General features: G+C 40.0%; 1 protein-coding gene across 1 annotated transcript in view; it reads right to left on the bottom strand.

Moving 5' to 3' along the window:
• LOC140694962 (uncharacterized) overlaps nt 1–27,892 on the bottom strand; it is a 79,975-nt gene that overhangs the window by 36,317 nt on the left and 15,766 nt on the right. The window contains exons 4-5 of the mRNA XM_072957964.1: nt 14,051–14,148; nt 13,549–13,773 (exon numbers count right to left, since the gene is read on the bottom strand). Of these exons, the coding sequence (XP_072814065.1) occupies nt 13,549–13,773; nt 14,051–14,148 (323 nt within the window). The remainder of the gene's footprint in view (nt 1–13,548; nt 13,774–14,050; nt 14,149–27,892) is intronic.

Below are 27,892 nucleotides of genomic sequence, written 5' to 3'. Positions count from 1 at the left end.
TAAAATCATCCATCTTAACTATAATACCTTTACTGTACCTAGGTTTAATGAAAGTCAAATAAGATCCTGTTATATCTGTTGCAGATTTGTCAAAAAAAAAAATAACAGTAATGTGCTGTGGTAAAATTTTAAGTAAATTAAATGCAAATGAGATGAGAGCTTTGGGTAAATATTTAAAATATATTTTTAAAATGTATGCTTAAAATAATCTCTAAATGTTTGATATCTTTAAATTCTAGAGTTGTGCTAAATTAAGTTAAATGACAAGATTTTATTAAATATCTATGCCATTTTCAGATAAAATAAGATTGAAATATGAATTACTTAACATTTAACTTCCTCTTACAGTGAAACTAAAGGTGTTTAGAAATATTAATAAATGGTTGGTGTCACACAGAAATAGTCTCTATTAGTAAGGGAATGATCTCAGTATCCTAGGAAAGTAATATAAATGCGTAAAGGAAGATGTAAGAATGGAATAATACTTTGTTAATGAAAAATAGTGACTTTCTCCTGAAGCTGGTTACCTCTGAATGGAAGACAAAATAAGGGACACACTAATATAAGTATAGAAAGCTGTGGAAGGCTTGTGGAAAAGGAACCCTGAGGAAAGTTTTGTACGTGGTCAGAATTGGCTAAGTTTAGAATCAAATTGGGCAACGTAAATGAATCTTAGAAGTTAGCTGGAACAAGATTAGATTTGGTTTTCTCTCTGTTAAGAGGAAAAAATTTTCTTAAAATATTAATCCACCTTCAGTAACAGATTGTAAAACTTCTTATACCACTTAGCTGATCTGTTCTGCCTTTACTTTTGACGTATTTTCTTGTTAATGAATTAGTACTACTTTACAGTGATCTATATGTTTATCTGATCAAGTGTTCTGAAATCTTTCAAAAAGCTCCCCAAATATAAAATTCTACTTAATTAAATAAAAATTAATTTAATTAATTAAAATTCTTTTAATCTCCAGTTAAGTTTGGGATGCTACAGAAGGCCCCTGAAACATCCCAAAGAGAGATTTTTAACTATAAAGTTTCATTTGGCATTTTAAATAACATGGAATTGTCAAATGAATCATAAAACTTCTAAGGTTATATTGAATGAGAAATATTATTAATATAGGTATTGTAGAAATTATATGGACTCCCTAAAATTCTGGTTTATCTGAAATGTTACCAGTGATAATTATGGGTATAGTGAACAGGTTTCTTTATTGATTATAGTGTAACGGTGTTTAACCATGCTTTTAAATCTTTTGTCATTTATAGACAGTTAATTGTTTTCTTCTGATGGTTTTGCAAAATGCTTTCTCTTCAAGGAGATTTACTGATTTCTAATAAATTTCAAACTACAGCACTGAACTAAACTGGGTAAGACATTTTAAAGTTCTAATGAAAACTCTCATTAAAAGAATTAGTTACATGGGACTGATTAACCAGCTGAATATGGTTATAATTTTTGATATTGTTTGAAATACTACTGCCTTTTAACCTGTTTCCCAGACATAAAGAATCTCTTCTCCTTAAGCTAGTTATGGTTCACAGCAATTTGATAAATTATAACTATGTATACAGACTTGGAACAGTTATCTTTTCTCTCTATCTGATCCCTCAAAAGACTAAAAATACTTAGGTCCCCAGTGGCTCTATCAGACAAATTAGGGAGATCATCTCCTAAGAGATATAGGAGTATAAAGGTATTTTAAGGATTTTAAAGAGAAAAGAATTTACCTAAATCTGTAAGGCAAAAATCCATGAAAAGCCTTGACGTGGCTTTCTTGGCCTTAGAAAACCTTATTAACATTCTACCCTGAGACTCCGTATTAAAACTTCCAACACAGTCAATTTAAAAAGCCTATATGATCAAATAATCAGATTTAATTTGTAAAGAAATTAATCTTGATTTGGCTATATTTGAGAAAACTGAGGGTAACTTTAGAGAGAAAAAAATTATATTTTAGTCGATATTAAATTCTAGTTTTGTTAATTGAGGTCCATATTTACTAAGACACTTCCCAGATCATTCCTTGCTGTTATGTCACACTGCTGTACAGTTTAATTGAATTATGAAAAGAATACTCTAGGTTTGATTCTGAAGCTCAGTAATCTATCCTTGGGTAAAATTCCAATGCCCCATGACCTGCAGCCAGGGGATTATACATACTGCAACAGGCATGACTTAAAGAACTGTCTCCAACCTGAATGGAAAGACCCTTTTTCAGATACTCTTAACTAGACCATACACACCAAAGCTGAAGGAAACGGAGTCTCGGATTCATTTCCTATCTGAAACAGCCCCTGCAGTGCACTGGCCTATAGAGCGCTGCTCACCTTAAAACAATGCCCAAATGGAGAAAAAGCTACCAGACCAGGATGAGAAGAAGACGACATCTGAGCTAGACTGCTGACCCAAGACACCGGACCAGGACTGTATACCAATTACTTTGATAATTTCTCCAACCTTTGATTGTGAACTACTCCAATTGTTAAGTTTATGATAAATTACCTATGTCTAGTACTTCTGTGTTACCTTGGTGGGTTTCCCTAATACAAGGCTCTAACTAGATAGCCCTCAGAAACGTTATTCTAAAAAGAATTTATAGTTCTGTTTAGGCCACTGTTGATCTTACAAGGTGGGAGATTTCAACTGGCCAATTAATACCTGCTCTGACCCTGACCATAAATATGAACTTTCTCATAGGATCAAACTCAGAAACACAAGCAAAATTTTAACCCAAAAATACAACTTCTCGACTATTAAATTCTTACTCGTGACTTTATTAACGTTACTAGCTGTATTACTTATATCCTGTCTATTTTATAAAATTGTTGTCTGTTACATTTCCCAATGTGTAACTAGGCCCACAAGATGGATGATGGCTAAACATCTTGAAGAAACAGATAAAATTTATAACCCTGAATAAAATAAATATAATAGTGTGATTCTAGGTATGGGAATGAGCAAAGATGGGTAAACACTTCCTGGATCATAATAGAGTAGTAAGACAGGTGATCCAGAGAACTTTTAGTATCAACAGGGCCTGATTAAAAAAAACTAACACCTTGAATGGCAACTCAGAAGATTCTTCACCTGAACTAGGAATGAGCCATCCTAGCACCGTGGGACAAAATTGGTCATGAAATGTCTCTCAAAATATTGGTCGAATTTAGGACCAAGGGGGAACACTGTGAATGAAAATACTACAATGTGCATGAAAATACTGCAACCATGTCAGTAAACAAAGAATGCTGAATCCAAATCATCAGCGGCTGCTGCCAACCCCCAGCGAGTTCATGCCTACAGCCCGGCCTCTCGGCCACTCACAGTGGTGCCCTCTGAGCAGACTCAGTGCAAGAAAGGACAGGATACTGGCCCTAGATAGCCAGGTGCTTGCCAAAGGAATGAATTCAATGACCCAAATGTTTGCTTCCCACCATACATAGAAAACCACTAAATACTTGAACTTGAGATATCTGGTTTTCTTTAGATAACAAGCAATATTTTATTGTTCCAATTACCTGATCTTTGTTGTAAAGATTCTATTTATCCTAGCTCCTCCACTACCTCTTGGGAGCAGTCCCTCAGAGTGATCTGAGAGGCTGTCATCCCGGCTCGAGTCCTCCAGCCAAATAAACCAAAGCCCTTAACATTTAGGCTGAACGTTTATTTCAATGAAGTCCCAGAATAGACACAACTCATCAATTCTGTAATGGAACACACTGAATCAGGAACCAAAAGCGTGTTTTAGTCCAGAAAATCTCCAGGTTCCTATTTCTTCCTGTCATTATACAATCCCTCCAGAACTCATTACTTTGCTGTCTGCTCCTCTGGCAACCAAACTCAGAGAAGAGTCAACTCAGCAGAGCACCATGCTGGGGAGAACCCCCCGCAGAAGCACTGCAGGCTGCCTTCCCTCCCGCACGCTCTGCTGACCCTTGGTGTCCTCCGTGGAGACCAGGCCAACACAGCTCTTCCCAACAGCTGCAAAGTCGCTCACGTTAAATAAATCATTTTATTTTATATGATATTTTACGTATATACCCATCTCTGAAAACAGCTTTGCCAGAAGCCCAAATCTTCAACATTAATCTGCAAAGGCAAATCAGGTCCCCAAGGGAAAACAAGTCTTAAGACGACGCTAAGGCCTCCAAAGTCCTCTCCACGACCATGAACCAAACTGCCTGCAGGTCTGCAGCTGCAGGACGCTACATGTCTGCTTTTAAAGCAACCCCTTTCTGCCCTCGGGTGCTACAATGCCCTTTTATGCCCTCCCATCACAGGGCAAGAGCAGCCGCTGCAGAACCTTGCAGGGCAGCACTGACAGGACTGGACAAAGAGGATCAGAGCTAAACAAAGCATTCTGATGACACGAGCTTGTCACTGTGTCTCTTTACAGATGTAGATATATATAGAGAGAAGTGGGGTGATATTGCTCAAAGTCACACAGCTAATAAGTGGCAAAGTATATAACTCTGCTCCTCCCTCCTGTGTGACGCCCAACTGGGACAACCACAGGGTTCTCTCGTGGCTGCCTGAACAATCTTTTCCTATCACTCATGACACACAATAGTGTCTGAACTTAGCCTGCATTTGCAGCATCTTTTCCCTCCAGTTTCTCAGGAACAAGGCTGTTCGGGCCTGTATGAATTCCGGCTTCCTGAAATCTCCGTGCTCAGGCTGGTCTTGCCTGTGCATCCGGCCCGCTGCTCAGAGGCTCTTCCTCCCCTGCAGGAGGACGTTTCTAATCTTCACAGGGACACAACCTCAGGGGAGCTCTCCTCTCGCCCTCAGCATGGCAGGTGTCCCAGGCCTCATCCCGAGCAGCCCCGTTAGGACGGTGTCTGCCCAGCTCTGCTAGTCAGATCAGCAGCCTCAATGCCAGGGATTATACCCAGGTCACACTGCAAACCTACTGCCCGCCTCACAGCCCCCAGCCAGCAGGTCACCTGGAAGTCACAGCAAGTGCCCCACCCAATCCAGAAGTCTCTTCTTTTGCCAGCACCACTGATGAATGGTTTCCAACCTTCGGACAGTTTCGCACAAAACAGCACCTTCTACTGTGAAACGGGTGGTTTTTCTTCTGCGCCTCATCCTTACTGGAAACGTAAAAGGAAACCAAAAGGCCTTTTCTCAACCCTTTTCTGATGAAACCCTCCCACCCACAATACTCATATGCTCAAGAGCTTTGGATCCACATGATTTTCGTTCTCTTAGGCTAAGTGGCTCAAAAAACTAAGGGATTCTTTCTCCTTTGAGGGTATTAGCACTCAGTTTCTCGGCTTTAATCTGTTTTTGTCTCTCTCTTCAGTGACCCTAGCAGTTGCCACCTCTTACTCCCTTCAGCAGCCTCCCTCCCAACTTCAAGTCTAGGAAATCAGCTGTGATGAGGGGCATGGGGGCAGTCACAGAAGATGCAACTAAGGCACAGAGAGGCTACATAATTTGCCCAAGAAATCACCTTGAACCACCAACAGAGTGTGTCACGTCCCTCTGTTTAACTCTAATGCTAAGCAAGTTAACTTTTTGTAGATTATGTTTATAAACAGATGAGGTATGAAAATACATACAAGGACACACATCAACTCTAAGATACTCATTAACTCCACTATTTTGTTTCTATTTATTTTATTTCTATTAAAAAATTAAGAACCCCTGCAGTCAATATAGCAAAATGTTACTGGGTTTTAAATCCAGAATATACAGGGGTTGTGTCATTACTCATTCTTGTATGTATTTTCACAAGACAAAATGATTTGAAAGTCTCTCTCCCCGCCCCCTACTCACTACTGGCTCTCACCAGAGCTCCCAGACCACACATCTAACAGCCTTTCACTTTACCCACAGCTGAACTCATCAGTTTTCCCCCAGAACTCCCTCTGCTGCTTTCCCTCCTCAGAACACAGCAGGACCATTATTTAACTCATTAATCCACCCAGAAACCTGGGCCTTACTCCATCCTACCTTCACAGACAGCATTGATCCTTTCCTCTTTACCATCTAAACATGCCTTCAATCTGTTCGCTTTTACCCACTGACCGTCCCACCGCTCAATTGGAAGCCAACAACACTGCCCACCTGGACTCATGAGTCTCCCAGGTGGCCCCACAGCCACTCTCCCCTACTTGAGACAAATGTGATTGTGTCTCTCCCACGCTTTTGGACTCATTTCAGACCCACTGTTCTTAGAAGAAACTTCAATTTCTTCACCTGGTGAAGGTCCTTGCCATGAAACTGTCAGCTCAGTAAGGGCAGGACACACCCTCGTCCCTCGGCTCCACCATCTGGCAGAGCATCAGCTTGGGAGGATTGAGTTCTTAGCAAACTACTTCACTTATCCATACAAATCCATGGTAGATTAGAAAGATTTTAGATGTTGAGCTCGACTATTAATTTGGGGATTTTGCACTGGCAACCTGCAAGTATATATTCTAATTATTGTGTCTTCTTAAAACCATACCCAGATTAAAGGAGTATTTGTGGAATGTCTTCGGAGTAAAAGGGACTGTACTTTTACAGATTTTATGTTTTAAAATATGAACAACCCGGACAGGGTCAAAAATAGAACCGCCTCACAAGTGACAGAAGACAGGTGAGACGCATATAGCAACAGGTCACAAAGATGGTAAGAGCAAAGTTGTTTCTCCAACCCCCGAAAAAATTCCTCCAAGAACTGAAAACTCAGAAATTTGAAAGTAAAATACTATCATATAAAGAAAGAAAATAAATAATCCTCTTCATCAGGGTTTCTAGATCTGACTGCAGAGTTATTAGCAGGCCATACTGAATCCTAGCACAGAAAAATCAGATGGACTAGTGGTGAGTAAGTTCCAGGAAAACGGCAGTAACTCCTCCACTTGAAAGAGGACACACACTCACTTGTTCAAGGTGATTGTAAACCACATTCTGCAGAAATTCAGAAGATTCAGGCACCGCTTCTAGATGGTGATGACACGGAAGGACGGCTTGGATGCATGCTTCTAACTGAGTCACCGGCATTCTTACACTGCAGGGGGAAATGGAGGCCCTCAGCCAAGAGCACAGTTGTTCCTGTCATGTATCCCAGGCCGTGCCTCGGGGACTCAGTGTACTGTAGCAGTCCGGCCCCAGGTGAGGACCCGCAGCGTGGCCCAAGCAAGCAGGAGGGGCACTGTGCTTGAGAAATCCCATCCCCCATGGGGGCAAGAGGGGCTGGTGGGGTTGTGTGAACCTATAAATGCTCATAGAAATACACCTGCATACATTGAAGTGATAAAATTAAAAGTAGCAGGCTATTTAACAAAATTTCAATTGTCAGTGTTAATTTTACCATTCCATTCCGCTTGTCCCCTGCACTCTGAGACAGGCTTAGGCTCTCTCACACATGCAGCTCTGATGCAATGGTTGTGAAGTTATTTTACTTTGCTGCAAGTGTCTTCGCTCCCAGTGTCACTGTGACTGTCGTCTCTTAACACAGTCAGATATCTTCCTGCATCTCTCCCTGAGTTCCTTGCTCCTGCTTCTCAGATCCTGAGATAAAGAACAGGTGAAGGCACATGACTGGAAAAGTCAATGTGGACTTGACCAAAGTCCTCAGTGACCCCCTAGGTGAGTGCTGCCCACCCCTTACCTTCGATTCTCAAGGTTCTGCCCAGGGTGACATCCAGCCAGGAGAGAGTCCTGGGCCCTATTAAAAGCTGTGTGGCTTGGGTGCAGGGAAAGCTGCAGGAGCTGGTTCTGTAGCCGGTCCCATCCACACCTCTGCTCCTCTCTCTCCCGAGGCAGCGCTGCCAAGCCCCCAGGCTCCCTGAGCTTCTGTCTTTCTCTTCTACTCTACTTCAAGCCCTTTTCCTCTTCCTTTACTCCCTGATTATCCCTAGCTGGAGTGATTTTTCTATCATAGAATCTGAAAAAATTTCCTGCAGCTGAAAAAGAGGTGCCAGAGGTCAACGCGCATATGGTGGTTCCTGAATAGAGCCCCTGGTTAGGGGGACCCTCACCAACACTCACGGGGCATCAGGCATGTTGCAGGGTCGACCACCACCAACAAGAGTTTGCTGTGACACCAAGGCACGCACAGCATCCCTGCTCACTAAATTGTAGTTGTAGTCCTTTATTAAGAAGCAAAAATAAAAAAATTGCTCATGTTTCTTACTAAAATTATTTATGAGGGAGAAAAAGAAATTGTAATAGAAAGAACAAATTTCACTCCATGTTAGATGTGTTCATTTGGCTTTAATCCTGTACCTTGTTTTCTAGGCTCAGACTTGCTATCTCTGCACCTTTTGTAAAAGAAAGTTGCCTTTAGCCTGAAATATCCAGGAGGGCCTATTCTCCGGGCTCTGATCTTTAAGGATATTTGCTCTTCTACACTTATGTATAGATGGCAAGTTGTAAAATAGTGAATAACCTTTCTTTTTTTTTGGAGGTTTTACAGGGGCACCATAATTTGACCCACATGGACAGCTGCAGGAACAAAGGATTTCAAGGACAAACAATTCATACAGCAAGAAGTTTGCAACAACCAGCCACATCCCTGCCGCTTTTTAGTATAAAAGGAGACTGAATTCTGCCCTGGGGAAGAGAGTTCTACTGGATAACAATATGCCATTTTCTGGGTCTGCCAGCTTTACAAATAAAGTCTCTTTTCCTTACTCCAACATCTCATCTCCCGATTAATCGGCCTGTCATGCAGCAAGCAGAACGAGTTTGGACTTGGTAACAAATTGACTGCCTTAGAGGTAGTATGTCTCCACTGTTTCCTCATTTCCAGTATTTCACCACCTATCAATTTTATATGCTTTTTAACAACATGAACAAAAAACCTATTACAAGGAATTGATTCCACAGAAATAAAATTATTTCTACTCCTTCAAAACTTTTTTCTTTTCTATTTTATTTTGTTTTGCTTATTGAAAAGAAAATAAATTCAAATCTTTTTATTTCACGTATTTTTATAACTAGATATTGTAAATACTACAAAGATATTTAAATTGCAATAAAAATTGTTCATATATTAGTATAAAGATATATACACAATCAATGCAGATTAGGAAAGGAGTAGATATTTACTAAAAATCCACTGCACATCCAGTCTTTTACAAGCATATCCTGGAATATAAGCTCTATTATCCAGGGTCCCCCACCCCCAATCTCACTGCGGAGTCCCTTAGTAATCAACTACCAAGGCACCAGCATAGAACCATGAGATCACTAGTTTAGGTATAAATGAGAGTATTAGCTCATTCAATTCTAAAACAGAAACCTTAAAATAAATACTGAACTTACTTACAGATAAACAAATTTGGACACAAAAAAGTACAGTTTCTCCCCAAATTCACAAAGATAATAACTGGTAAAGGCAAGATTTGAACTCATCTGCCTTGAATATAAAGCTAAGTTGGAAATCCCCTTCAACTGTGGAGGACCAGCAGCACAGCCTGTCACCCTATCTTTGTTCAGATCTGGCTTTAGACAGCCTGAGACAGCACCCCTTCCTATGGAACTCGAGGGCAAACAATAACAATAAGGATTTTATATTCTGTAGTTTCTTAGGTCTCAATTATATAAAGTGTCAGCAGGTCAGCAGAAAACTCTGGGAAATATGAGTGGGTCCAGAGCTTTTTGCTGATAAGAAACTCAATCTATCAGGACAGAGTGACCTTCCCATGAGAGGCCTCATGGACATAAACTAAAGGCAACTGAGCAATGAAAACTAGCAAGAACATGGAACTCAAGCAAGAAGGATCCCTACCATCCCCTGCCCAGTTGCCTCTTCACCTTTGTGGACAAGACGGCAGAAGGTCCATGTTCTTGTCCAAGTTACAACATCATGGATTCTCACCCATATAATATTACGACTCTATGCTGTCTTAAGTCCTTTCCAACTAAAATATGATGACACCAATATCTCAGCGGAATGTCTATGTCTCCACTTTCTCTCTTCTATTAGGAGACTATATCTATGGCCACCAAGCCGAAATTCAATTAAAAACACCATGCACGAAGCCTGGTGAAAGTCTGTGTAAGAGACATTGTTCTCAAGCTCAGTGAGTGAAAACTCAGAAAAAGTGGTCCTTATCCCTCTGCAAGTGGAAGGTAGCCTGATTGTGTGTGTGTATGTGTGCACACGTGTGTGTGTAAATCAAATACAATGTATTGTGGGATGTGCACAGATTTTTTTTATGTTACTATCATTTCATGAGGATGAGCCAACCTTTAAAGTAATTTGAATCTACTATTCTGAGAGAGTCTCAGGATCTTTTGGTGGAGGATGGGAAAGGGGAAAGGAAAGGAGGAAAGAAGTAAATGAAGCAAAGCTGTAAGTATACTGCTATGGAAAGGCAAGACATTAATTTTGTTCCTACTTGCATCACACACAAATTAGGGACTGGCTTTCCCACATGTCAAGCACTGAGTTGCAGAAGAACAGGTGACAGCCCATTTCTCACTGAGCTTGTGACTGTACGTGGCATCTTATAGACACTAATTATTTAACCTGATCAAACAATCTGGCAGCAGGCTGTAATTCTCCTATTTTGAGAGATAAGAAAACAGGAAGTGAAATAGGGTATATAGCTTGACAAAAGTCAGAGGACAAGTAAACTAAAGAGGATGAATTCAAACTCAGATCTGAATGCAGAGTCTGATCTTCCCACTCCGAGGGCTGGAAATTCCTTAACACACAGGGTCCCCAGCTCCTCTGCTTTGTTCCTGGCACCAAGCATTTCCCATGGCGATATTCTCCAGTTCTCAGACACAGCGCTCTGTGCAGCCAATAACCTCCATTCGACCTTGATCATCTACCTGTCACGCCCACCAGGCTTCACCAGGCAAGAAAGCTGGCTTTCAACTGCATACAAAGCCACCCCTGTTTTATCCTGGACTCTTCAGCGGCTTTTCCAGCGTAAACACAGCCATGAAAGTGCTCACAGTTTGTACATGAGCCACACTACCTCTCTCCATCTCTGTCCCCACCTATACTACTTTGCTATGACCATTTTGAGAATCTTGGAAACAAATTTTTAAAAACAGAAAAGAAAGGATTCTGTAACAAGTACTTAATACTTACAATTTTAAATGAGAAGTTACAAAGTGAGTATTTACAAACCGAATCTGCCTTCCTAGGTGTCAGTTTTAACAGTTAAAATATACAATAGCAAAAAATTCTGACTTAAATAATTAACAAAAACATCAACAATAATCTGGAATAAACTCAAAAACAATGCCCATGTTGTACATGGAGGAAGTACAGGACTGTACTGTGGGGTAAAGTAAGAGGTGTGAAAGTAGAGACATCAACATTTTGTATGCAGGAAAGCAGTTTTGTAAAAATGTACGTTCTCCTAAAGATAATTCAAAAGTACTAAAAAATCCCACGAGAGCACTTCTTTTTTTTTTTAACTTGAAAAATTATATTAGAATTCTTCAGGAATAATAAAGTCATAATACTAACCAAGAAAATTTGGGATCGAAAAGAGAATCAAAAAATCGCACTGTCAGATATTAAATAAATGTTTACAATATGTAAGATATAGTGCTAGTGTAAGAAAGTAAGATTGATAAAAATAAACCATGAGCTCAAAAAGAGACACTAGTGTACATAAGTATTCTTTACAGGTGGGATTTCAAGTTAAAAAGCAAAGTAGGAATTCAATAATTGTCTTGGGACAATCAGAGAATCCCCTGGAAAAAACAAATTCTATTCCAGTCATAATGACCGCAAGAAAAATTACAGAATGTGATGTGAATATTAGAAAGTACTAATAACAGCGAATATAATTCTTTGCTCATATTAATTCAACTTCTCTTCACTATAACAAGTACCATCATCATCTCCATCTTAGAGATTAAAAAAACCTACAGAAGAAATTTATACCATTATAAGAAAGTATTTCTAAGAATAATATCAGGAATAAAACCCCAAAAGAAGACATTTACAATCTTAAGATTATTTTGGGCCACAACAAAAATGAACCTACTGAACAAAATGAAAGGCAAAATATGACAAGGAAAAGCTCTCTGATACATGTTGATGAAGACAAGGGGTTAATGTTCATAATATACATAGAGCTGTCACAAAGCAACAAGAAGCTGCCTCACTTAAATGTGTGCAAAGGACAAAAGAGATCATTCACTTTTTAAAAGTCAGATGGCTAATGAGTGAAAAATGCTCAATACCTCACTGGTCATCAAGTGCAAATTAAAACAATGAAAAAGTACTTTTGCTCATCATATTGGCACATATTTTTAAAAGATATTCTAGCTAGTGTCCATCTTTGAGAGAACAAACTGTGAGCGATCTTTTGGAGGATGACATGTCAATGGATATGTAAACTCTGAAAAACGTGTGTACACACAGGCTGAACTCCACATTTTGGAATCGTTTCATTTAGAAAAATTCAGTTCAAAAAGATGTACTTATCAGAGCATTTACACAGCACTGTTTACAATGGTGAGAAGAAAAGCTGAAGTGAAATCATATCCAGCGATAGAGAATTGGTTACATAAGTTATTCTACATCTTTTCATGCCCCACAGGAGAAGGAATTTCTTGATTCACTTGAAAGGAGCCTGTGATTTATGTAGTTGTCACATCCAAGGACTAAATTTCCAGAAACCTTAACGAAAATAATACTCATACAAGATCACAGGAATGTTTGTATAAGAAGTATGCCAGTCAAACACCCTTTCTGACAGTGGAAAATGGAGAAAACTTAAGTGTCCACCATCAAGACAATGATGCGGTAAATCACGGTGAGCTGTGGGCACTAAAGTTCCGGTGTTTCGGCGTGGTCCAAGGCCTTGTCCACAGTACGCTCCCACGAAAGGTGTCCTTACACAAGAGACCAAACCTGCATATCAGGAAAACCCTCTACTCTATCTGAAAGGACCGGGTGAGTCTGGAGAGAGAGGACGTCTGTGATATATACCTGAGTGAATAAACCGAGCTGCAGAAAACATATAGTATGGCCTTATTTTTCAATAAAGCATATATACACACACATAGACATAGATTTCTCATATACGTGTATGTATGAGTTTATTTATATGACATAGGCATAAAGGTCATGAAATATATACTCCACATTGTCAGCAGTTTTTACTCTCAGGAAAAAAGGGGAAGGGATGTAGGGGACTTTCGGTACCACAACAGATCTCTTTTCAGAATTTCAGTTAAGTATACTTGGAATTTAAAAGTTTATTTAAGTCCAAAGTAAAATGGACGAGGACTCCACAAGACAGAATGCTATACTAGTCATTAAAAATCATGCCAGGGGAGATAGAATATTGTAGAAAAATGTGTAATAAGCCGAATGGAAAATGGAGGTCTCCACACAGTATACAGGCACACATTGCTCGCTGGTTTTTATGACAGAGGTAATACACACTGATGAAAAGAACAGAAAATAGATGTTAATGTGTTAATTATTATCTCTGAGTACTGGCACCAGGATAGATCCATTTGACCCTTTTTTCATACATTTATATTAAATACACACTATTTTTCATCTGAAAAATGCATTTTTAGATGTCTAGTACCACACATTGGAAAATTACACGAGTACTTACAGAAACAAATAACTAGGAGACACCGCAGCAGCGTCACAAAGTGTAGAAAGGGCGATCCTGAATAACACCGCGCAGTTACATAAGGACCCACAAAGTGAGAGCACCTGCTGTAACAGGGCGCGGCCCCCTTCCATTTGTCAGATGTGTCTTCAGGGCTGAGGCAGTTCTGAGCACGGCCAGTGTCAGTGCTGGTGTCTGGATGGATGCCACTGGAGGTGAGGGCACCTGCAAGCCGAGAGGAAGAACAGAAATCATCCTCTGCTTTTTCTGTCTTGTTTCTTTGTTACTTTTAAAGAGAGGCGGAAATAAGATAAACTGGATCTTTCCTACTGAAATTTCAGTAATGAAACCATTTTTAAAGTGATCCCAACTTATATTCTGCCTATGACTGTCTTTTCAACAAAGCATCATATTTATAAAATGTTAATTAACTCAGTTAATTAACTCCCTGTTGAAACATTCTAGTAAAGAGCATGAACTGCAGTATGTAAAAGAACCACACCTGCAGTGACTAGCTCAGCTGTCTTGACGGCAGTGCAGTCAGCCCCCACCATCCCGTGGCCCTGAGCTCCTGATGCTGGTAAGAGAGCGCGCTGCTGCCTCAGATGGAAAGAAAAGGTGAAAGCATTTTCTGAAATCTACAGCACTGACAAAACATAACTGATAAATCCCAGGCTCCTTGGAGGCTGTCATTTTCCGTTTCTGGCCAACACCCGTCAATGAGCAGAACCACCCCATTCCCGAGTCATGGGACTCACGTGGGCAGAAGTTTTGGAGAAATTTCCAGGTATAGAATGTAAACCAACTATACATAAAACTCTGTAAAAGAAAAGATGCAATAATCTGATTTTGGAAGACACTAAAATATTCTCCTTAGCCTTAGTACTTGGAAAGTCTGGGCTTCTACTAAGCCACTTATTTATTTCACAGCCAATGAGCATCTCCCACAAACCCTGTTTCCCTGTGTCTGCTGGGAGCTTCAGGCACATTGATGTTGTCTATCTTATAAGTCACAAGGCAGAGGCGTGTGTCTCACGCTTGCAACTCTCACACAGGCTCAACTCCTAGCCTCACTGTATGAACTTGGCCCCATTTTCTCACCTGTTTATTTGGTACCTGTTCTTCTGTAAGCTGCCTGAAATGCTTATTGAAACAAGTCAGAAGAATGAGTGGGTAGAGAAATGGACAGATGGACAGGTGAGAGATGGGCAGAAAAACAGAGAGTCTCCAAGAGAAGGGGAGCAATCAAAATTACCTATGCAAAACCCTCTTCTAGTCAGGGAAGGAAACCACCACGGAGAAGTGTGAAGAGGCAGGTTGCTTAGGACTGTTTCCTGGATTCCATGAAAAGTCACACCAAGAGATGAGAGGGTAGAACTATAAATAATAAAAGAAAAAATCATGCATGTTTGAAAAATATATCTACATTATGTACTTTCTAAAGAATAGAGTCAAATTAGCAAGGCCCAATAACACAATCCTTGGGTATATACAGAAGTGAGAATCCCATCTCCAATCTGCAAGGCATCCCTTTGGAGCACTGAGAGTCTACACGGTGCAGTCATAAAGCCATCACCGCAAAAGCGATGCTATCCTGCACTTACGAGGAAAGAGCAGCTGTGCTCGGTCTGCCTACACGTGTCTTTTACACCCCTCAGCACCTCTACGGGGGAGGGACGCCTAGCGAGCCCCATCTCTGCAGGACAGAAAACAAGTCCAAGAGAGGCTAAGCCGACCTACCAATTCTCCATCTCACAGGACTTGTCACTCCAGACCAGGACTCGAACTCGGACCCACGTTTGTAACCACAGTACTACCGTATTTTATGTGCTTTTTGTGTGTATAATACATTTGTTTCTGGCATGAAAGGGTATTTAATAAATGATCGGTTGTCTTGTCTATCTCATTAGTTCACAATCTTTATATTTTTGAATTGTACTCTTCCCCTGGAGAAAGGAACGGAAAGAGCGGGGGTCAGAATGAGGTGGGGCTCCATTCTTTATCTGTTGCCTCATCTCATCCAAGTCCCCAAACAGGGAGAAAGAGCAAATGTTCTCTTCATCATTTAAAGAGAGGGCTCCAGTGACGGTGACTTACTCAACCCCAAAACCAAGTCTGGGGGAAGGGCACATGCAGCAACGAGAGCAGTATCACCTGTAGGAAGGCAAAAAGAGCTCAGGGGATGGCTCAATGGGTCAGCCTGATTTCATTTCAATCGATAATACAATAGCACACTCTAAAAAAACTAGAATGCAATGGATTTCCTCTTTTTTGACATCTAGCAAGTTTCCACATCTCACATGTAACATTATCACGAACTAGTGAAAGGAAGAGTCCACAGACAAGGAAAATCAATGCCACAGGCAGGCTGAAACACAGGCTGGAGGAAAGGAAGGGAAAGGGCATAGTAAAGAAGAGGGGAAATTCTGGGAAAAAGACATCATCACAAGGACTCTCAAGCATCATCCAGCAATCATATAATCATTCTTTCAAGAGAGAGTTACTTAGGTCCTATTTTGTGCAACATTGTACAGTGGGCGAAGCAAGAGCACAGCGTCCATGGTGGCAGCAAGCTGCGGAGCTCCAATACACTTCTGATCCCGGTACCTTGCACACTTGTCCTCAGTATAAAGGCAAAATATATAGTAAAATAATCCAATGTAAACTCTATGCAATGCTGAAAAAAATTAAAGAATACCTAAATACCTGGACAGACACACCACGCACATTCCTGAATCAAATGACAGCATTCTTGGGATGGCAGTGCTCCCCAGAGCGATCCATATATTCAACATGGACTCGATCACAATCCCAGTGGGTTCCTCTGCAGAAACTGACTATCTGCTGCTACAATTCATATGGGAATTCGAGGATCTCAGTAACCAAACCGTACTTGAAATAGAAGAACAGTTTGAGAGGACTTGTAATTCTCAATTTCAAGCCTTACAACTGTATCTCCAGGTGAGATTAGAGGCCATTTTTAAGTTATAATTGTGTTTATCCTTATTTTCTAAATTCTGTACAACGAATATACCTGTTAGAATAAGAAATTTAAAAAGTAAGGTATCTTTTAAAACACGCAAACCTATTCATTCATTGGGAAAAAAATATTTTGACTATAAAGAAGTAAACAAATATCTAGTGAAAAAGGACTATTTAAAAACAAGAGTGCATTTACATTTTTTGTAAATTGGAAACTGAAGAGCACAAACATATCAAGTTTCTAGGGAGAGTGTTGCAACATATTAATTGTTATTTCCAAAATTCTAATTGAACAATGAAAACTCACGAAAGACAAAATCTTGATTGACAGCCAACTGCAAACACATGGAGAGCAAAGGCCTAGAAATCACAGTTCCTTTAACTCTGCTACTAACTCAATAGGAGAGGAAATTCCTCAGTGAGGGGACAGTGGAATCCCATGCATAAGACAGGATACACAGTACAAACTGCACTAGAATTGGGGGTGATTTCCATAGAAGAATTCTAAAGTTACAACATTGATGAAAAACTATAAAAACACTGACAGACAGATTAAAACACACAGTCATATATATTATATAAAAACATATGAAGTCTGCCCCCATGTTGCATAGAAATACAAACATATTTGTTCATTTATGGGCACTGATTACTTTATCCCAGGTAGAATATTTCAACTAAAATAGATAATCAATAATACACTCCTCTTGTCAAAACTAGTTGATAAGTTACTCTGCTATGTATGCATAATGTGTCTAAGATAGATTTAAAATTAGTGAAAAAGATTTTTGTATGGTTTCTTGAACCCTTCTCAAAACACCAAGCTTAATTTTAAAATAAATCTGAGCAGTATTTCTATATGATCTTTTCCCTTGTGAAATGAACAACACAGTCTGTTGTCAAAATTCTTTCCTTACAATGATTCACGAGCACCGTATACTCACAAAACTGCTGGACAGCAAGGCACTATCCAGACACTGTGACAAATCAAATGAAACACAAGGAAGACAGTGACCCTATTCTGCAGGGCTTATAATCTGTTCCAACACCGGGTTTTTATTTGATTTGTTTGATTGGTTAGAAAAATAAAATCACTCAAGTACATTCTTCTTTGGGCATTATGTAAATCATGACTCTCTTTTTAGTGTCATGAGCAGGAAAGACTTGAGTATGAATTGATTAGATCAACTAGGCACAATCATCGCTGGAGACTGTGTAATAAATAAGTACATGAGATCTAAAATAAACCTACACAGATCTCTGCAAGGAAAATGAAGAGGTGAGTTCCCCAATGAGAAAACAAACAATCAAGAAATCAAAAAAGGAAAACTTTTTCATTAATGATTCCAGGCAGTAGTGGAGCATGGTGGTGAAGATCACAAATGCTGGGGACAAACATGAGGGTCTGAAATCCCACAGCACTGGGTAGCTGTGACACTGATATTTCAGTGAAATTTTCTGCACCTCAGTCTCCTATCCATAGACTGGGGAGAGCCACAGCACCCATCTCCTAGAACAGTCTTAAGAATTAAGTTATTTTTTATATAAAAGTTTAAATAAAATACCTCAGATTTTAAATATTACCCCAAAAGCTCAAGGAACAAAGAAAACAGTGATAAATTGGAGTTCATCAAATGTTAAAAATTTGCTTCAAAGGACACCATCCAGAAGGTGAAAAAACATCAGAGAGGAGAAAATTTTTTCAAATTATTTATCTGATTAAGTATTTGTATCTTCAAATAAAAGAAAAAACTCCTACAACTCAACAAGAAAAAGAGAACTCAATTAAAATGTGTATAAAGTATCTGAAAATGTATTTTTCAAAGAAAATATACAAATGGCCAATAAGCACAATCAAACGATGTTCAATATCATTAGCTGTAAAAGAAATCAAGTCAAAACCACTAGGAGAAACCGCTTCACACTTACTACAATAGGTTATAATAAAAAAAATGTGTAACAAGCACTAATGAAGACACAGAGGAAGCGGAGCGCGCAGCCCTTGCTGGTGAGGATGTAACACAGGGTGGCCACTTTAGAAAACAGCCTGGCAGGTCCTCAGAGAGTTGAACATTTGGTTTATGAATGACCCAGCATTTCTGCTCTCTGGTCACACAAGTAAGAGAACTGAAAACAAATGTCCACATAAAAATTCCTACAGGAGTATTCACGGCGCCATTACTCTTCACAAACAAAAAGCAGACACAACACAAACGACTATCACCTGATGAATGGGTAAACAGTAGGGCCCAGATATACAGTAGAATATAATTCAGCAATAGCAAAGCATAGAGTACTGACCCAGGCCACAACCTGGAAAAACATTGAAAAAGTTACTCAGTGTGAAAGAAGTCAGTCACAATAGACAGTTCCATTTACATGAAATAACTTGTTTTACATGAAATGTCCAGCACAGGCAAATCCATAGAGAGAGAACAATGGCTGCCTGGGGCTGGGGGAGGATGAGGAAGATGGGAATGACTGCTTGTGCATACAGGGCTTCCTGTTGGGGGATGAAAATATTCTAAGATTGACTGCGATGCACAATTCTGGGCTTTGAGTAAAAACATTTTAATGGGTGAATTGTATTAAAACTGTTAAGGACAAAAGCACCTAGGGCCAGAACCTTCAAATAGTAAATGCAAATTGCTAACTTTTATTACAGGAAGAAGAAACTGCCCTCAGCATGAAAGCAGGAGATCGGCAAATATGGGTTAACAGAATTGGACAAGAGCATTTCACTTGAAAGAGTTGCTGAGTGTACACGAAATATTCAGAAATAGGAAAATCAGCTTGACATCACGAAGAAGCATTCTGCTTCAAATGCAGATCAAGGATTCGGCAAGCCCAGCTGCTAGAAATAACCAGAGAAGAAACCTGGTTCTTACAACAAGCACCAGAGCCAACAAGGAAATGGTGGTGAGGAAAGCAGGCAGCCAAAAATCTGGAACAGTTTGCTACAAATAATTTCTCCACTGAAAATTCAAAAATAAAATGAAAGTGATGCAATGCTGAGCTGGCCTCACGTTAAAGGGCTTCCTCTGCTGCTCGACAGTTCTGTAACCCCGAATGAGAGACTCAGGAGAATCAGCATGGCTCCTGGCAGTCCCCAAGTGACTGCCCTCCAGCACGTTTACCACCATCACATCTGCCAGGGTTGTATTGCAGAGAAGAGACCAACTTCTAAAAGGCACAGGAAATGTTTACCAGGGAAGAAAAGGCTGCTGTCAGTCCTGGGACAGAGGCAGTGTGAGCAGAGGCCAGAAGGCTGCAGGTGAACTGGAGCAGACCTGGGGCAGGAAGGGACCACGGAAGAGCAGATCTCAATTTTCTACTCTCTCTCCCTCGGGTAGGAGAGATAAAGCCTGCATCCTTCTCACCTGGAACTGTGGGTTCTGGCTGGCAGAAGTCTTACGTACAGGGAATGAATACTCAAGACTCTGTGGAAAAAGTCACGAAAGAGAGAGGGCGTAGGGACCCAACTCCACGAGCCTCTCAAATGATCCCATATTTATTGTGTATAATCAAAGGAAAACGTCATTAACAGTTGTGTGATAGTAAGCAGGAACTTGGGGAAAGAAGGATGAGACAGAGATTGTTGAATCCACCATGAGTACAAAGGCTTAGTGTATCTTTAGGTAAGTCATGGGGTGAGGGGAATAAGATACATTCTTTAGACATGTGAATTACAAAGCAGACCACCAGACCAGCTAGGTCCTTGCTTGGGGGATAATAGAGTATCTAACTGCACACAAGCCCAGCCTTTATAGCTGTGGGCCTGGGTCATTGCTTTGCGATGAGCAGAGTGCTATCTAAAACATCATCTACGCAAGCAAAGCATTATCTCTGCTTTTTAAGGCAAGGAGACAGGAGTGAGGATGCACAGGCACTTGCTTGCAAAGCAGTTACTAAGCATACGTTTTCTTCTTAAATTTGACAGGCGGCTGGGGTCTGTTACAATTTGTTAACCCAATCATGGGCTCCCACATGGAACCATTATGGAGGACACCCTAAGGTGACAAATCCTGGCTCTGGGTCTTTTCCTGCCAGCTTCAGCCACTCTAGCAGAGTCTAGGCACATTCCTGAATAATGATCATACAGAACCACCTACACTGTTAACTCCTGGTGCTTGAAACTTAATTTTAGCTCTACACAACTTAACGTAGAAAAGTTTCAGAAATAAAAGATATTATATTTACTTTATATCTCATCATAGGACTGATTTTTCTGATTGCTCTAAGCTGCTTCTTCTTGGTAAAGCACCTAATTCTGCAGGTGAATTCAGTACTTTCTTTGGGCATAACTAGCCAGTTTGGGCTCGCTAACTTCTATTGGTCAAATACCGATACACTTAATTGATTTCATTGTTCATCAATTTCAGCTGGGAGCAGAGGGAGTGTCACTCTGTTCCTCAGCCCACCCTCAACCCTTATCATCAGCAACTCAGGCCTCCGGAAACCAAAAAAAGCTTTTGTTTCCCTTCTACAGTTTCAACAAACCCAACAGGATACATAAGCCTGGAGAAAGAATTCAACACAAATGTTAAAACAAAAATCAATAAACCTGAAGCAACTCCATCTCCGAATCATGATACACAATGACATGAGATTAAGTGTGTCAGGCCCAAAGCATGGGTGAGCCTGACCACCTGATTTCTATTCTTCAAAGGAAGGAAAGTTTTCCTATTTTTTATTATCACTCTGTCATTGTTTCTGATTAAGCCAAAAACTAGTTTATGAAATAATTAAGCATTGAAATAACAGATTTTTGTTGTATCAATTACAGAAGGCATTCAGAGGTGTTAGGAAAAACCACCTCTGTAAAAAATGCAAAATTTCTTCCACTGTGAAGAACACGTATACAAAATGCAACAGAGAATTCAAGCTCTTGTGGAGAGGAGCAAAAGCCACAGAATCAAAGCAAAGTCATTACTATGAGTCAACTCAAAATTCACTGGACAATCATGTTCAATGCATTCAATGAAATTTAAAGGCATACTGCAAACCATACACTTAATGATCTGCAGGCTAGAGGAAGAATTTCTCTCTTTAACAGACAAGAGTAATCAATAGGGTGCCCCACCAAACAAGGACCAAAGAACAATCAGGTTTTTAACAGTTCTGATATATCAGCATTTTCTAAAGATCAAAATCCAGAAATTTTAAACATTGATTCACACCACAATGAAACAAGCACTTAAAAAAAAAGAAAAGAAAAGAAGCACATAGAACATGTACATAGATCAATGAGAATTTCTTGAGACGCTGGAAGAAACAGGCTATAGTCTTTTACTTGAGAAATAAAACTACTTTTAAAGATAAATGCTAAAACACATTTCATCATTCATGTTGCCTTGAAAAATCTGAGGCACTTGTATCTGATTAGAAAAGCAATTCTGAGTAATAGTGTGTTACAATTCAGAGCCAGTTTGCTTTAGAAGAAAAGAGAAAAGAAAAGCTACCGTTTCTCATATACTGCACAAAGTGTGAAGTGTCTCCCTGCCTCTTTCTCCTCCCGTTTTCTAAGCTCATGCTTCCCAACCCTTCTGAAACAAGTATGAGAACCTCTTATTCCCGCCAATATGCCAAATGACAAAAGAAAATCAATTTATTTGTGTAAGTATATGCTTAAACCTTGAACTGGAAGAGAAAGATATCAGAAGTCTATATGGAACTTATTTCTACATTCCTGAAATCACACACACAAACGTTCACACAGACACAGACACATACCCCCTGGATTACTGGGAAATTCACAAGCTTAGGATTTCCATCTTCTAGAAGATAACGTTGTAGTTAGTTTAAAATACAAAACTGTCAGCTTTGGAAAGCCTTGATCACCTGCTAAACCATCCAAATATCAAAGAGACCCAATTAGCCTTCTCGGTAGAATGTAATTTCCCATGATGGCAAAACATACCCTAAAAAGTCCTGGATCTAAGTCTCGTGTTTATCACTAGCTATGATCGTTTTTAAGCACATTAACAGATTCAGAAACTTATGTCTCAACAGCATTTATTCTTATTGAAATAGTATACGTGTTCATTTGCCTATACAGAGACCAGGTCCCATGATGGAGTTTAAGAGCTATTTTGTGTATTGCAATATTTATTTTTAAGTGCAGAAAAGGAGGGTGGGTATTACTCAGTTGTAGAGCACCTGCATAGCATGCACAATGTCCTGGCTTCAGTCCCCAGTACCTCAAAAAAAAATAAATAAAATAAGGGCATATTTAAAAATGAGTAAAGTTATAAAAAAATGCAGACTAAAAACCACTGCAATCTAGGAGACACAATTACAATAAAAAAAAACAAGAGTTTCTATCAATTATTGGCTATTTGCCAATCGCATAGACAACCAGAAATCACACCTGATAACCATCACGTGTGATTCTCAGCAACCCTACTAAGTAGACACGGATGGGAAACCAGGCTCTGCAGATGAGGAGACGGAGCTCAGAGGAGCCGGGGACGCTGACGGTCCTGCTTCCCGTGACACCACATCAGCCCAGGGCAAGCGCTGACGGAGCTGCAATGAGGGGACACCCAGCTGCATGGAACCTTGGGGCACTGGGGAGTCCCAGAAAACACTAAAAACTGTTCAGTGAAAAACCAGCTCAAATATAATACACTGTGCCACATTCTTTAAACAGGGAACATGAGTGAGACCTTTTTGATGCCTCCGTGTCCTTTCTGCCATCGTCAGTTACTTGCCCTCACAGCGTGACCAGTGATGAACTGGACCCCATATGAAGCGCACTCAGATGGCAGAGCATTTGAAGCTGGTTTATGAAGTTTGTAAGACTCTGTCTGTGCCTCACACAGGCGGTCATCCATCACTTCTCACCGGTGTGGACGTACCACCTGAAATCACTCCTTTCTGCTTTTTAAAATCCCTTCATCTACTCCAGACTTTTCAATAGCAAAGAAGCAGCTAAACCACAGACAGTGGACAGCTTTTCACCAAATTTCTTGAACAGCCCATCGGACTACCTGGAAGCCCTTTACTTTTATTAAACCCACTTCCAGGTACTTCATCATTTTCGGATTGGTGGACTTGGCCTCTGACTGAGCTACTCAGAGAGCTCCCAGCCTCACATCCGTGAGAGGACCCTGCTGTTGGGAGAAATCAGTGAGAAAGGCGTACATCCCCCAGTCATGTCTGCATGGCTAGAAGTGCCACAACGTGCTAAAAATTTATACCATCATAACCCCTGGGCTCCCATGGACTGGTTTCACATTAACCAAACTCATGAGACACTGATGCAAGAAAACCAGAAATTTAACTTATTAATGTAACAGAAGATGTGAAACTATGAACCAGACTGCAATATCAGAGTTCAACCATGAGTATATGTTCTCCTCCACGGCCCAAACACGGGCAGGCAGTCACATGGCAAGTGTGGACAGAAGCAGAGCAGGAAGGATTTCTAGATGAATTCAATGGACTAAATTTCTGTTATACCAACAGATCTGCTGCCTGGAAAACAATTAATTCTAATCACGGTGCACTCTTCGTGGACAGTTGCCGAGACACGACTGTGAGCACCTGTGTAACTCTCCTTTCCCTGTCCTTTCTGGGCTAATTGATGCACAGACGTACAGAAATCGAGGGATGCAGATACATCTAAACACCCAAAGCCCATTCTGGGAGCCACAATACCATACAGCCAGGGTTAAAATACTTGCTCTGCCACTTACTAGTTCTGTGACCTTGGTCAACTTACCCTCTGTGTGCCTCAATTTCCACACTGTAAAACTGGGATAACAATCAAACCTTCCTTACTCGCTTGTTGAGAAGATTGAAGGATTCATTTCTGTAAAACGCTCAGAAAAGAATGTAGCACATTTTGGGTGCTCAACAAATGTCAAATTAATATTACAGTGGTTTACAAGTCTCCTTCCTAATCATCTTCTGTGTTTCCTGGCTAGACTAATACCCAAAGGATATTCTTATTTCTCCTTTTATAAACTCATGGGATGCACCCTTCTGTTCCATCCCACCACCTGTTTAAACTGATGGAAGGGATACCTCCTCCCCAATCCTCTAGGCCATGCAGAGTGCTACTCCCATCACAGCCCTGACCCCTGGCCCACAGCTAGCCCTCCTCACATTAACAGATTGAGTTGTGATTCCAGGGAGACAAGCAGGGCATGTGAAACCCTTCCTTTCCCTCCAGTGTTGACTACCCTAGGGAAGCACCCTGGATGCTCAGCTGCATTGCAGAACAGCCCTGTGCATGATGGGGCACATTCTCTCAAGGGAAGGCTTGCTGTGGCCCAGAGATACCTGGGACAGGGTGAGTCTCTACTTCTGGGACACAGTATCATGACACTCATTTGTCCACAGCCCTGAAGTTCATGGAGAACGTGGCTTCATCAGTAACAAAGAAGACATTTATCACCTGCCTACTCTTGTGTCATCTCTCAGTTGGCTGCTGGAGACAACATGTGTATAAGTATTGGTTCTCCTTAGGCCCCAACATATATGAAGTAACAAAAATTTCTGTGGCTTAACGTTGGTCCAGGGTGACTGTGTAACAGTTCTGACTCTGCTGATGCTAAATTATGGGTGTAGGAATTATGGAACGTCCTCAAATATCTTTCATCATAAAATCAGCTTTTCTTATTTTCTTGTTTCTTTGTAATTACCAAAGACTATAAAACGATGGTTGCACACAAAACAGCAGCTAAAGTTTATGAGCTCTCTTGACATACCCACTGTGGTAAACATGTTACATAATTACTAATTCTCACAATTCTACAAAGCAGATATGAGTGTCCCCTTCTCACAGACGAGGGGAAAACTCAGAACGAGCTGACTCAGGATCACGTGGTTCAGTGTCAGCACGTGCAGGCAAACCCAAGTCAAGAAACTACACCCCATCATATATGTACCAAATCAACTCCCACCAATTAACACACAGCGGCGAGGTCAATACTCAGGGAACTCAACACACTTTTCAGCTTTATGGTGCTCCAGAGGCAGCTTCTAGCTGTTTTAAAATATCCCGGCTCACTGGTTTCTAACACTAGAAGAAATGCCCGATTTTGCCATTGTTTGCACAGCAAGTCTGAAATGTTCACAGCGAGATAAAAGAATAAAACTATGATATAAGCAGAAAAAATTTTCCAGGTAGAAAGACATAATGGACGTTGTGCTATTCTGAAGCATTAAGCAAAGGAATCAAAATAAAATCACATTGTTTAAGCCTTATTTTACAAACAGAAAAATTAAGACTGTAAAAAGTTGCAACAGCGCCACCTATGGCTAAAAAGATCTTCCAGGTTGCCGGGAAACATGCAACACAAAAATTGACTGTAAGATGAGAAACGAGAATCAGATAACTAGAAGCTTATGTAGCATATACTGCACTTTGCTTCGGGGGGATGGAGGGGTATTCAGTATTTAATCTGATATTGCTAATACTCCTAAATATAAACAAAAGACATAGGCTCATGGAAGCTCATCTTAGAAGAGGAAAGAATCCAGTCCAGCCACTTCATTTTACACGAGGGGAGACTGAGACCTGAGATCTGTCCTCCTGGCAATCAGCAGCAAAGCTCTCCTAGGTCTCATGTCTTGCACTGTAGTAAAAACCAACAGAACTGTACTACGCCTATATTCATAAAAGTCACGTCTGTATTTTTCCAACAGTAGGTAATCTAAGTATCTTGCAAAATACTTCTCAAAGAGCCAGGAAATCATAGAAGGGTATTGAAATACAAAAACATTTATTTACATATTAAAACAGCATGAGCTTTATTCTCTCTATTAAAAAAGTGACATGTCAAATCAAAATTTTGAAATTTTAAAACCTGAAAAGAGTGCAGAAAAAAATCAAAATTTTCTTTAGTCACAAAAGAGAGGAGCTTATTCCCTGATAATAATCAATGTGGATTTTTCTAAACTTAATGGTTCTGGTCAGAATCCCGAGAAATTAAATGTCTGATGGATGGTTACACGGCAACATGAATTCTGAGCTGTAACAATACACATTCTGTGTAAATAATCTTCAAGGTCGTCTGCTTAAGGCAATTTAAGTAGTCCCTGTCTCACTAGAATGACACAGATTTCATTAAAGCTTCATACTGCACTTAAAAAAAAATCCTAGTTACTTTAAGCCATAATAATGTATATCATATATATACATATTGAATATGCATCAGAAATAAGCTACCCTTTTTAGTATTCAGAGTTGATACTTCTAAACTATCAGTCACTGTGACAGCACATTTTTATTAAGCACCTCTACGGTGCTTTGTATACAAGGCGTCCAGCTCTCACAGTCAGACAAGGTAAACCATATTACTCAAATTTCACAAATGACGAAATATACTTAAGCCATGTAAACAACTAAGATATTCATCATCAGGAAAGAAAAGAGTAAGGATTTTACTTACAATACTCACTGACAAAGTTTTCTTTCATACTAAGACTACATAAAACAAATTCAGTGTTTGGAAATTTTTCAGTAAATAAGCACCACTAGAAAAAACAAGTAACATCATTAGCAACAGTTGGACTTTCAAAGACCACTTCTCTCTTGCACAATAATTATTTTAAATGTTTTGTTTTTAGTTCTCACAAAGCACTAAATTAAAAAAATATTACCTTTAAAGTCATTACCTGAGAATAAAACATTTGTGAAAATGTACAATTTTAATTTATGCCACTCTGCCTCTCATTCTCACTGGTGTCTCTCCTTTGAAGACCTCATCAGGCTGAGATAGCTAAAATCGGTCATTTATGGGCTCACAGGAGTTCGGGAAAACACTCAACGGGAAGCTGATTAGAGGAGCAATTGAGAATTCATCCTGTGCAGCCTGGATTCCAGCATCGAGCTAGCCACCGCCAGCTGCGTGTCATTTGGGGCAAGCTGACCCATCTCTCAATCCCTCAGCTACAAAAAAGGAGACACTGATACCTACAATCAAACACTTGCTATGAAGTAAAATATGAGCAAAGCATTTTAGCCTCAGTTAGGCGTCCACTCACAGCGAGTTTGGTCATTATGATGATGAGGATGGCTGTTAACAAATTAAGCTCGACCAAACAGGAGAAATCACCTTAAAGGAGAAACATTTTAAGTCCATGAGTATTTCCTTTTGGGTGGACTGTAGAATATTCTATAGATTTTTTTTTAATAAACCAAATTTTGTCCATTAATTGTAGATTTACAGGTTCATGGACAAGTCTCCAGAAAAATAATTAGAGGCCTCTAACCTCTGAAAATTAAGATGTAAATTTAAAAAAAAAATCAGGGAAGAGATTATACCTCATTTGGGAGAGTATGTGCTTACCATGCATGAGGCCCTCAATTCAGTCCCCAGTAACTCCATCTAAAAACTTTGTTTTTTAA

This window comes from Vicugna pacos, unplaced genomic scaffold (assembly GCF_048564905.1).
Source record: "Vicugna pacos unplaced genomic scaffold, VicPac4 scaffold_114, whole genome shotgun sequence".
Classification (NCBI taxonomy): Eukaryota; Metazoa; Chordata; class Mammalia; order Artiodactyla; family Camelidae; genus Vicugna; species Vicugna pacos.
Note: the sequence above shows the minus strand (reverse complement) of the source record. Positions and strands in the feature narration are given on the sequence as shown.